We start from the raw sequence: 12,989 nt of genomic DNA, 5'->3' as shown, positions 1-12,989 counted from the left end.
TTCTCTGGCTATGTCCCAGTTCTCTAAAACTGCCCTTTTCCTGTTCTCCCTTCTTTTGCAACCACTTAGCTGAAAGGGCTGTATGTGAAAGCAACAAGGAGGCATCTCCATCTCCCCACTAGCCCACTTATTGGCTAGTCAAGGTTCCGACGTCGCTTCCAAGCATCCCGTCCTTTCAGCTGTTTAGTAGTCAGGATTGAGAGGAGATGAGGAAAGGAATCCATTTAAAGGGAATTGGACCACACAGCCTCCTATCTTGACCCTTTTTGTCATGTGTGGTTTCAATTCTGCTCAGCAATTGGTCAGCTCAGCCTTTTCATGTGATCCTCTTCCTGGCATCTCTCTTGTCCCCCTCCTCCCCTTCCCTAGTGTCTGGTTAGGTTGACCGTGATCACCCAAAAGCAGATCTTCTCCTCTGACAATAAGGTTCCTAATTTCTCCTTCTGCGGAATGTGCCCATGCTCCTTGCACGGATATTCTTCCTAACCAAACTTAAATATTTTTTGTTGTTGCTTGTTATTGTTTCAGTTTTCTCAAGTGTCGTACACTATTGTTGAGCTGTTGTAACAGACTGGCGGCATAGAGAGATATTTTGTAAGACCCACCACTGGCTGCTTAGTTTTGGCTTGAGCATGCCTGAATGTATGCACATCTATCTTGTCATCAGTGGGTGTTCTTGTAAGCAAACACAGTGGATATGCAGATCTTTGCTGTAACACATAGGTTGCGTCCAGGACTGAACCTGGCCATCAAACGATCCACTGTGCTAACATCGTGCAAAACCCTGAATGAGTCTGCAGCAATCCCAGAGTGCTAGTGAATTCCCTCTGCTGTTACTTCTTCCGCCGACCTTTCCCGAAGCGACGCTCCCATTTCAGGCATCTGCAAAAACATGCACTCTTCGGATTAATTTGCTGGGGAAACGGGCTTCCTTATTTTAGCCCACACTCTCACCTGTTAGCTTATAACATAATCACATTGTGAGTCCTCCTAGCTTAGTCCTTGTGTTTTATCGATGATTTATTCTCAAATGAGAACTTACATCATACAGCCAAAAAATAAATAAAACAGCACAATACATAAACAAATAAATGATAAGTTGTAACTTATTTTTATCAAATTTTGAGGTCTCCAAAACCCTGTACTACTCTCTTGCACCGTTTTGAACCTCAAACAGACAGTTCCACACTGGTCCTAGTGAGACCATTCTGTTGCACTACCCTTCAGCTGATGCCTGAGGTGAGAGTGCCCCCTAGTGGGGCCGAGTGACCCCTCATCATCACGACAGTGTGTTGATTAAAACCTTCCTCACCTCTACCCGCTCCAGGCCCTGGCCAGCATGAGTCTCAACACCCAGCCCATTCTGAACCTGGAGAAGTTCCAGGAGGGCCAGGAGTTACCCCTGCTCCCCCCCGGCCAGAACAAGGCGTCGCCCTCCTCCACCGAGTTCAACCCCCTCATCTACGGCAACGACGTGGACTCTGTGGATGTGGCCACCAGGCAAGGCTTGACAACGTTTCTCTGTCCCTTTTCAAGTAGATCTCATATTATCCATGCAAGGCAATTTGTGAGGTTGGTTCAATTTGAACTTTGAGCTTAGCAGAATAATCCAGTCAGGACCTAGACACTACTCCATTTGATTTAGTTCCTGAATATTGTAGATAGTTAATAGATATGAACGGCTATTTACATATGCACAATTTATGGATTGACCCCTGTTCCCAATTGCAGTTTTTAAATTCTGAAGTGTATATTTGTATTTGTATTGTATTTATTATGGATCCTGCCAACTGAACAAGAGGACAAGTACATTAAGAGTGTCTAGTTTGAGAAACAGACACTTCACAGGTCCTCAGCTGGCAGCTTCATTAAATAGTACCCGCAAAACACCAGTCTCAACCTCAATAGTGAAGAGGCGACTCCGGGATGCTGGCTTTCTAGGCAGAGTTGCAAAGAAAAAGACATATCTCAGACTGGCCAATAAAAAGAAAAGTTGAAAATGGGCAAAAGAACAGACACTGGACAGAGAAACTCTGCCTAGAAGGCCAGCATCCCGGAGTCACCTCTTCACTGTTGACATTTCTAAGTGACCCCAAACTTTTGAACAGTAGTGTATTTTGATTTGTTTAACACTTTTTTTGTTTGTTCCATATGTGTTATTTCAAAGTTTTGATGTCTTCATTATTATTCTACAATATAGTAAAAATAAAGAAAAACCCTTGAATGTGTCGTTCTGAAAGTCATAATGTCATGTGAAACAATGTGTTTAATTTGAGCCTCATATCAAAGACGCATGTCTCTCGTATGTAAACAAGAAAGCTTTTTGAATTGAATTAAATTTGACTTATTGAAGCGTTAACAAACTCACCTTTCCTTCTCCAACAGAGTTGCCATGGTGCGGTTCTTCAACTCCCCCAATGTGCTCCAGGGTTTCCAGATGCACACGCGTACGCTGCGCCTCTTCCCCCGGCCTGTGGTGGCATTCCAGGCCACGTCCTTCCTGGCCTCGCGGCCCCGACGCTCAAGCTTCGCTGAGAAGCTGTCGCACACCCAGGCCGTGGAGTACTATGGCGAGTGGGCCCTCAACCCCACCAACCTGGCCTTTCAGAGGATCCACAACAGTAAGTCCCTTACCCTAGCCTACACACCTGCTGTACTGCATATACCATGCACTGACTGACAATTGGTGTATTTGTGTTTAGAGCTGACCTGAACCATACTGTGCTAGATTGGATATTTATAGTGTGAAGTGAAGTTTAGCCCTTTACACTCGTACTCAAGTTGAAAATGGCAGATTTGTGCACTAGTTGTCTAAATTGGAATGTTAGTGGCTGTACAGTAACACGCTATATATGAAGTTAGAGCTCTGGCTCTGCGCTTCACAGATGACGAGGATGCTACACTACAGGTCTGTTTTGCTAGCACAGACTGGAATATGTTCCGGGATTCATCCAATGGCATTGAGGAATACACCGCCTCAGTCATCGGCTTCATCAATAAGTGCATCGATGACAGTGGCTGTACGTACATATCCCAACCAGAAGCCATTGATTGCAGGCAACATCCGCATCGAGCTAAAGGCTAGAGCTGCTGCTTTCAAGGAGCGGGAGAACAATCTGACGCTTATAAGAAATCCCGCTATGCCCTTAGACGAACCATCAAACAAGCAAAGCGTCAATACAGGATTAAGATTGAATCCTGCTACCCCGGCTCTGACGCTCGTCGGATGTGGCAGGGCTTGAAAACTATTGCGGACTACAAAGGGAAACCCAGACGCGAGCTGCCCAGTGACGCGAGCCTACCAGACGGGGTAAATACCTTTTATGCTTGCTTCGAGACAAGCAACACTGACACATGCACGAGAGCACTAGCTGTTCTGGATGACTGTGTGATAACGCTCTCGGTAGCCGATGTGAACAAAACCTTTAAACAGGTCAACATTCACAAAGCCGCTGGGCCAGACGAATTACCAGGACGTGTACTCAAACCATGCGCGGACCAACTGTCAAGTGTCTTCACTGATATTTTCAACCTCCTTGACCGAGTCTGTAATACCTACATGTTTCAAGCAGAACACCATAGTCCCTGTGCCCAAGGAAGCGAAGGTAACCTGCCTAAATGATTACCGCCCTGTGGCACGGTAAGTGCTTTGAAAGGCTGGTCATGGCTCACATCAACGGCATCCTCCCGAACACCCTAGACCCAATCCATTTCGCATACCTCCCCAACAGAGGACGCAATCTCAATCACACTCCACACCGCTCTTTCTCACCTGGACAAAAGGAACACCCATGTGAGAATGCTGTTCATCGACTAGAGCTCAGCGTTCAACACCATAGTGCCCACGAAGCTCACCACTAAGCTAAGGACTCTGGGACTAAACACCTTCCTCTGCAACTGGATCCTGGACTTCCTGACGGGCTGCCCCCAGGTGGTAAGAGTAGGCAACAATACGTCTGCAACGCTGATCCTTAACACTGGGGCCCCTCAGTGGTGTGTACTTAGTCCCCTCCTGTATTCCCTGTTCACCCACGACTGCGTGGCCAAATACGACTCCAACACCATCATTAAGTTTGCTGACGACACAACAGTGGTAGGCCGGATCATAGACAATGATGAGACAGCCTATAGGGAGGAGGTCAGAGAACTGGCCATGTGGTGCCAGGACAACAACCTCTCCCTCAATGTGAGCAAGACAAAGAAGATGATTGTGGACTACAGGAAAATGCGGGCCGAACAGGCCCCCATTAACATCGACGGGGATGTAGTGGAGCGGGTCGAGAGTTTCAAGTTCCTTGGTGTCCACATCACCAACAAACTTTCATGGTCCAAACATACCAAAACAGTCGTGAAGAAGGCACGACAAACCTTTTCCTCCTCGGGAGACTGAAAAGATTTGGCATGGGTCCCCAGATCCTCAAAAGGTTCTGCAGTTGCACCATCGAGAGCATCCTGACCGGTTGCCTCACCGCCTGGTATGGCAACTGATCGGGCATCTGACCGTAAGGCGCTACAGAGGGTAGTGCGAACGGCCCAGTACATAACTGGGGCCAAGCTTCCTGCCATCCAGGACGTATATAATAGGCGGTGTCAGAGGAAAGCCCATAAAATTGTCAGAGACTCCAGTCACCCAAGTTATAGACTGTTTTCTATGCTACCGCACGGCAAGCGGTGCCGGAGCGCCAAGTCTAGGACCAAAAGGCTCCTCAACAGCTTCTACCCCCAAGCCATTAGACTGCTGAACAATTAATAAAATCACCACCGGACAATTTACATTGACCCCCCCCTCCCCTTTGTACATTGCTGCTACTCGCTGTTTGTTTGTTACCTATGCATAGTCACTTCACCACCACCTACATGTACAGATTACCTCAACTAGCCTGTACTCAGCACACTGACTCACTACCGGTGCCCCCTGTATATAGCCTCGTTATTCTTATTGTGTTACTTTTTATTATTACTTTTTATTTTAGCCTACTTGGTAAATATTTTCTTCTTGAACTGCACTGTTGGTTAGCATTTCACGGTTTCACGGTAAAGTCTACACTTGTTGTATTCGGCGCATGTGGCAAATAAAGTTTGATTTGTATGGGTTTTGACTGACAGACGTTCTGAACTTGAGCATCAAGCGACTCGAAGCTGCTCCCACCCCTCCTGGTAATTGGACAACTTTAGCACATTTGTGGTTGTCTTAGTGAGGGAAAATGCTGTAAATAACGATGACTCAATGTATTTTGAAAGATGAGAGGCTGAGGATTATAATAGGTACCGCTTTCATGTCATAAAAGCAAGCCAAACAACCGTGAGTCCAAATGTGCACTTCACATTTCCAAATTCTACAAATTAATGTTTATGATCGCTATGCTTGATGTACAGTTACAAGATGACATGGCGTCATCCCTTGGGTTGTTCTGATCAGAATGAGCCTACGTTTGTTTATTGTGAAGGAAATTTGCCGCAGGACACACACCTGAATGCACTAATGACTCCTTTCTAAGCGCACCAATCTGTTTCTTGTGAAAGTCTGATAGTATTTTAGAACGTAGCTAGTCACGTTGGCAATAGAACAAGCTTTCAAATAATGCACATCTGACCCAGATTGCGATTTTATAATGGGCCATTTTTGCATCGCGTTAACAACAACAGGAATTGTGTGATTGCAGGGTTGTGTTCCATGCGATACGACTACAAGGGTTCTTGCTACAGTTCCTCAACGGCACAGCAGGAGAGCTAAAAAAAAAAGTACCTGTATGGTTGAAGACTCTTTTTTTGAGTCATAAAAGTGCATTGAAATTGCTTAGGAACTGTGCACACTTTAGAAAGGTGTGTAGCCACTTAGTCCTCTCACTCAAACCCTTGTCATTTTCCAGTAATAGTTGTATCATGTTACTGAATGTATCCAGAGTATTTACAAATGCGGCAAAAGTACAGTAAATGTAAAATGCACATGAAATCAACAGTGTAATGTTTGGAGCATGAACAACCCAGCAGCGTTGCAGTTCTTGACACAAACCGGTGTGCCTGGCACCTACTACCATACTCCGATCAAAAGCACTTAAATACTTTGTCTTAACCATTCACTCTCTGAATGGCACACATACACAATCTATGTCTCAATTGTCTCAAGGCTTAAAAATCCTTCTTTAATCTATATCCTTCCCTTCATCTACACTGACTTGAACTGGATTTAATAGGTGACATCAATAAGGGATCATAGCTTTCACCTGGATTCAACTGGTCAGTCTGTCATGCAAAGAGCCAGTTGTTCCTAATGTTTTGTGCACTCAGGTGTAGTTCAATGAGCGATACAGGCAGTTTGAAGGCCTCATAGTGTTTCTGAGCATACCTCTGTGTTCTGCAGACGTGTATGACCCATCTTTAATCGGAGACAAGGGCAAGTGGTACGCCCACCAGCTGCAGCCAGTGTTCTACCGTGTGTATGACGGCAGCTCCCAGCTGGCTGAGGCCATGAGCGGACCCGTAGAGGATGAGGCCAACGACTCGGACCCCACAGACGACAGGTAAAAAAACAAGACCTCCACGGTTGGAAGGTATAATGGTGTTTTGATAACATTTTGTCAATTATATTATCACAGTGGTAAATTGAAGATTTGTTCAATGCCAGGTACTGTCAACGGTCTAAAAGCTATTTTTCAATGTGTAAAACATGTTAGTGTGCCATTTAGCTGCATATAAAACTAGATCTGAAAGGAGGTCCTTTCCAGTGTTTGATCTGTGAATGTGTGCATCATTTGTGTGTTTGTGTGTGTGCAAGTGCGGCCGACGGAGACATAGCAGAAGAAGCAGCATGGTAGGCTATAGAATGTTGATAGACAACACATTAGCCACTAGATGGCAAACTCTAAACATTAACTTGTAGATTTGCTAGTTGGCTCAATAGTTAGCTTGCTAGTCTTGCTAGAAATGATGTATGAGTTGAGGTTAATTTTAGTCTGAGAAAGGTTTAGTTAGCGTTTTTCAGTTAGCCTTCTGTAGACATGTAAGATGTCACCAAGATGGTGTCCGGGGTAATGCTACTCTGTTTTGTCTCCGTGGCAGCGACAGTGAGGCTGGCTACGATGACTCCAGCTCTTCCTACTCGTCACTTGGAGACTTGGTGAGCGAAATGATCAAATGTGACATCCAAGGGGACATGCCAAGTAAGTATCTGTGCCATTTCACCAAGGTTACATTTACCCAGGCAACCCAATTCTATTATTTTGCCCAATTATTGCCAAAAGAGCTGATCTGATTGGTCAAAAGACCAATAAAGTGAGAAAAAGATCAGATTTGGGCTGCCTGTGTAATTGCAGCCCAAGAACCACCCAGCTTACACATACTTATTGTTATGACAAAAAACTGTAAATTCCCCTGATTATAATAACCGACAATTGTTTTCATCTTGAAAAAGATTCCTTTCAGAAACGGTCACTAGCTAAACATTTTGTTTTGTGAACCTTTGGCCATCAATACTAACTAACTAATATCTGTCTTTTGGTGTCGTAGACCTGGATCCCCCTACCCACGCTGCACTGGGAGACGCCAGCGAAGTGGAGTTCCAGGACTTCCAGGAGTTTAAGGGAGGAGAGGGTCCTCTCCCCCAAGAGAAGGCACTGCCCGAGGGGGGTGACGGAGCTCCTGAACCTCCTGATGGACAAGCCCTCCGCTCGAGCTCCAGCACAACCGCCAGCTCCAGCCCCAGCACCAGCACAATCATCCAGGGAGTCAACAATGTCAGTGAACCGCTCAATTTACACCAGTATAAAAATATGCAGTTAACACGATATATGTTTTTAGCAACTGGCATTTTTGGCAACTTACGTTTTGAATTCGAGAACATGAGAACATAATGGCAATAATTATATCTTTGCTTGAGTTTTTTATTCTTCCTTCTAAAGTGGCAATCTCGTGTATTTAATATCAACCATTAGTGTCCATTGATTGATGTTCATTGTGTCCAGGAGCAGGCAGAACCAGTGGAAATGGAGGCATTGGCCAGTGCAGCTCTACAGAACCCTGTCCCGGGATTGGGCGCTCCGCCCTTCTCCAGACCTCCCCCAGACGCCGCCCCAGTGGGACCAGCCAATAAGAAGGGAGAGTACGACAACCCCTACTTTGAGCCTCAGTATGGCTTCCCTGCTGAGGAGGACCCTGAGGCAGAAGACCAAGAGGAGACATACACGCCCCGGTTCAACCAGAACCTCAATGGCAACAAGTATGTTACAACACACCTACGTTACAACACACCTACTCCATAACGATGTACACACAAACAAGCATCATAAGCCACACATTCTGAAAACATAGTTCAAAAAAAAAAAAGTGATGTATACATACATCTCTTAAACATACACACCCAATTAAGTCTGAGCTCCTGAATTCTGCATCTGTGATATGCCTCTGGTGTAGCAGTCGAAAAACTAAGCTAACAGAGCGTGACAGACCTCTAACAGATCCAGACCTCGAACACTTTTTCTGCTCCACAGAGCCCAACGCCCCCTGAGGCCCAGCAGCCTAAAGCTGCCCGGAGAGTCGGACGGGGAGGGCGACTCCCGCAACAGTTCTCCAAACTCCACCATCTCCAACAACAGCAGCGATGGCTTTGGTGGCCTCATGTCCTTTGCCAGTGAGTCTCCTTAACCGGAGTCTATTTCAGTTGTATGATAATCACAGATCTGAAAGGGCTGGATAGGTGACGGTTACACTTTGTCCTCCAAAGCTGAGCTTTTTTGCCCTTCTGCTCGTCTATCCTGTCCTATGGGATCTTTGAACACTGAATGGGTAAGGATTACCCAGCAGGCAATACTGGTTGCTGGTCTTCTCAACCAGGAAGACAACCAGAAATGTACAGTTTTCAACCAGAAATGGACAATATTTGCCAGCTAGGTAGGGATTGAAATGGAACTTGACGATGGGCTGCAAATCATCACGGGTAATACTATAGGATGGTGAGACATGGTTGAATGTTGGTTTCTTTGATAGACTTCATCAGCGACGCTCTCTCTTTCACTGCAGGTAATCTGTACAAGAACCACGGCACCAGCTTTAGCCTCTCCAACCTGTCTGTACCCAACAAGGGGGGGTTGAGGGAGAAGGCCGCTGGGGCTGGGCCCTTCCCCAATCTCAAAGGTACCGTACTAATGCAGCCCTTTACCCTGTTTTGTCCACCTTTCACGTTGTCTTCACTCATCCTTCATCTCTCTTTCTATCTCTGACTTTTATCCATCTCATCTCCTTCTCCATTTCACTCTCTGTGGCTGTATTCTCCTCTTATCTGTTTTCTGTACAGTTTTTGTTCCCTACAGCCGATTGCGGTCAGGTTTGTCAGTTGAAGGCAGTAGAGGCAGGCTGTCTACCAAAACAATGCCCTTTCAAAGTTCAAAGGGTTGTCATACAGCTCTTGCAGTGGTTACAAAGTGTAAATGTTTTCGTTTTATCATTGGCATTAAAAATCATATTTGGAGTGCAAATTTCTACAATATTTTATACTCCTTATCGTGTCTGCTATTTATCTTGATAAGACACATTGAGCATAAGCTCCAGTCAATTTAATCATTTAAAGTAACTGTCCAGTGTTTCCAGATTTCTTAGAAATTTGACCAATAATTAATTACAATATGAGTGAAATAATAGTTTTACGGTAATTAAAAAACATTTATTTTATTAAGTGTGTTTTAAAAGCAGCTTTTCTTTGTTTGAATTATGTGGGCATACCCCAACAACAGAATGTTGTCGGAGTATACAAGTCATTAAAACCACTGTAGACCGCTGATTGGCCAGCTCAATGAGCCAACATGATGTCATGTTCTATGAGGAAATAACAGGCATTTTTTAAACTGTTTGACTTTTATGCTTTGGCCACAAATACATGTATGGGATGAGTTAACAGAATATTACTTTTAAAAGTAAGATTTTCACTGGACAGTTAGGCCTACTTTAACCTGGTGTGGAGAAGGAAGGAGAGAAGATGACAGAGTTACACATTATTGACTGATATGTTGAACTTCTTTAACATCAGCATATTTCTTCCTCAGAGGCTGTTGCTTTGTTTGCACTAAGTAGAGTTAGTGTTGACAGTATGTCAAGTAAGCATTCAGTGCTCATGCTGAAATGTCTGGCAAGCCAGTTTAGGCTATACAGTATTAGCATTTATGCAACTTTACATTGTAGATTTTTATTTTCTTTCCTTTTGCCTTTTCCCCTCTAATTATTTTCATTTACAAAAATATAGAATATTTTCATTTTGACATAGAGGAAGGTTTGTAGAAATCTTTATTTAGATTTTTTTTAATAGAATGAATAGACTTTCATTTTAAATTTGTATTTGTCCGTCTGTGGACTGTCATGTTGATGTAAGTTAGGCAATAGGTGGATATTGAGGACCCCGTTTTCAATGTTCCCAATCCCACATGGTTGCCTGATTTTGTTATGGGAACATTTGTGAGAGAAAATAAGAAATGCATGTGTTAAATTCAATAGCCCCACGCTGTGTGGGACAGTAGCCATAGCAAACCAACGTTTGTTTCTTTTTTCCTTTTGATGGTGCTTTTGTTTTGTCTTGACTGTTCAGATGACAGCCCGGCTAGTACCCCGGGTAGCCCGGGTCCAGACAGTCCGGGTATGTTATTGTCTGGTGTGGTAGTTTGTTTTGCCCTACAAGTAGCTCCATCTTTGACCCTTATTCGATCCTACCTGAGTCCACATTACTCAGGTTGCATACTAGGAGATATACCTGTATATACATTCATGTATATCCATATCCTTCCCTCTGTTTCCTTGTTATTCCTCTCTGTTTGATGGGAGTCTGATGCGCTATGATGCACACATTTATAGATGACAGATCTCTCAATTTACATACATATTTACCCCCTTTTTATGTGTCATTTTCCCGTTTTGTGTTTTTTCTCTTGGTTTCCCAGCAGGGTTGGGGTCAAGTCAGTTTTCAATTCCACTCAATATTTGAGGATGAATTGACATTCAGTTCCTGAATGGCAAATTACCCATTGCTTTCGATGAGGATTTTTCATTTCATCGATTGAAGCACAATTGATTACACAAGTGGACTGGAATTGAAATGAAACTGACACCTGATCTCCTTGCTCTGTGCAGTCTGTTACCTTGCTTGCTCGCTAGTTCGGTGGCTCTCCATCGTTCTTGTGTGTTCTCCGTCTGCGGTCTCTGTGGTCCGGACATAGACATGCTCTTCTGGACATAGACACTTAAAATTGGCAAATGCTTTCTCCCACCCCAAGATGGTCTAAAAAGACATAGGGCTCCTAACAATCACCACATGTAAGATTGGCCATGAAATTTAATGATCATAACCTTTTGAGATTAAAACATGTCCTTCCCCCTTCCTTGGTCTGTCTCCCTCGTTCTTTTTCTTCTTCTTTTTATTTTCTGCACTCTTTGTGCGCTCTGTCAATGTGTTGCTGTGCATGTGTGTTGTGTGTTGATGTTCAGACTGGTTCGGTCTGGGCCGGTGTCCCTCTCTGTCCCTCTTCCCACTTCTCTGCACTAATTCTGGGTTTTTTGTCCAGTATTTGGACTAAATTCTCTAATGGAGATAATTACAGAGGCCGGTCCGGTGAGTGGAGAAGGTGGGTTCCGCCCTTTAAAACTGCGTGGGCTGCATGCTTCTCCTAGCCAGTCAACTACATCTCCCGGCATCCTCCTCGCTCACCCTCTCACTCCTCTGTCACCTGACATGCACCATCGAGAGATCATTCATCGTCATACATCGAGTCTGTCCTGTTGTCTTTCACCATCCACAGTGACTGTTCCCCCAATCACTAACCTTTGCCGAGTCACACGTCTTTGTGTTAGTTTGGTTCGGGCCCTCACGGTCTTAGCTTGTTAGAAGCTGTACATCCCATATTGACAATTGTGAAGATGATGCCATTCATTTTTTCTTTTTTTTATGCCAATCTAAGTCTGCATTCCACAGTATTGTATGGGACCTGACAAGATGTTGATTCGAGTTGGTCAACATCAGCTTTCCCATTTATTCTCCAAGCCAAGCAAGAAGCGATATTTGCTTGTTTGGCCACTTCTTTGGTCTCACACATACACACCTAGACCTCTCATCACCTTGCCAGTGGAGGCAGGCCTTAGCCAATCAAAACTGCTACCCTGTAGGTAAGGCATGACATCATTCTTCCAGTGCTGTGAGTTATTTTTAAACACTGTTTTATTGATAATTGAATTAAGGAGTGCGGTCTCACAGCACCAAGAGTGCTGTTCTGTCTTACTTCCTAAACTCATAGTCGCCGGTTTTGATTGGAGTTGTCATTGGACACTTAGCTGGTTTTGTGGTTACTGAGCATCTGTACCAGTACCACAGTGATCAAATGGAATGGAATTGTTTGAAGTGCTTTGATGCATGTTGTACAACTTATGGACGATGCTTCGGAAAATGTGGGGGGAAATGGCATCGTTGTCAGGTGAGGTCTTTGGTAACATGCGGTCATAGAGCCTACAATAATGGCTACGAAATGCCATGACAAAATTGGATATACTGGTAACAGCCAATGTCTGTTTATGACAAGGACCCAATGCATTTTTGGTGGATGTATTAATTTGTATCCTCACATTCAAGACATTACCTTTAGCTTAAATGTTCAGTGTCAAACAGGCTAACCACTGGGCAAAAACTGGTTGAATCAACATTGTTTCCACATCATAAAAAAAAGTGACTTTGAATCACTGTGGAAAACTGATTGGATTTGCAAAAAGTCATCAACGTAAGGGAATAATTTTTTTTGGTGTTGATTCTCTTTAGTTGACAACTCAACCAAATGTAAATCAAAAATAGACGTTGAACTGAGGTCTGCCCAGTGGGTAAGTTATGTAGGCGCAACAATATTATAATCGGTTTGATAATAATATTGTTCACAGGCCAAATCTCTGCAGGGGATGCACTATCTGCCATGTCACTGTGTTCATGTGAGTGTCTGTCAAACTGTACAAGGTGACTAACCGTATGAACA

General features: G+C 44.1%; 1 protein-coding gene across 22 annotated transcripts in view; it reads left to right on the top strand.

The window, feature by feature from the left end:
- Positions 1–12,989, top strand: part of LOC129834252 (MAP kinase-activating death domain protein-like) — an 83,626-nt gene that overhangs the window by 40,565 nt on the left and 30,072 nt on the right. For 11 of the 22 annotated variants that reach the window (XM_055899066.1, XM_055899081.1, XM_055899076.1 and 8 more), the window contains exons 8-18: positions 370–426; positions 1,328–1,500; positions 2,386–2,621; positions 6,362–6,521; positions 6,776–6,811; positions 7,060–7,160; positions 7,507–7,733; positions 7,962–8,215; positions 8,487–8,626; positions 9,016–9,129; positions 11,541–11,600. In XM_055899066.1, the coding sequence (XP_055755041.1) occupies positions 370–426; positions 1,328–1,500; positions 2,386–2,621; positions 6,362–6,521; positions 6,776–6,811; positions 7,060–7,160; positions 7,507–7,733; positions 7,962–8,215; positions 8,487–8,626; positions 9,016–9,129; positions 11,541–11,600 (1,558 nt within the window). The remainder of the gene's footprint in view (positions 1–369; positions 427–1,327; positions 1,501–2,385; positions 2,622–6,361; positions 6,522–6,775; positions 6,812–7,059; positions 7,161–7,506; positions 7,734–7,961; positions 8,216–8,486; positions 8,627–9,015; positions 9,130–11,540; positions 11,601–12,989) is intronic. The other 11 variants (XM_055899086.1, XM_055899084.1, XM_055899085.1 and 8 more) reach the window with 5 other exon arrangements.

Source organism: Salvelinus fontinalis, chromosome 35 (assembly GCF_029448725.1).
Source record: "Salvelinus fontinalis isolate EN_2023a chromosome 35, ASM2944872v1, whole genome shotgun sequence".
Classification (NCBI taxonomy): domain Eukaryota; kingdom Metazoa; phylum Chordata; class Actinopteri; order Salmoniformes; family Salmonidae; genus Salvelinus; species Salvelinus fontinalis.
The sequence above is the reverse complement of the archived record's forward strand: the minus strand, read 5'-3'. Positions and strand labels throughout refer to the sequence as shown.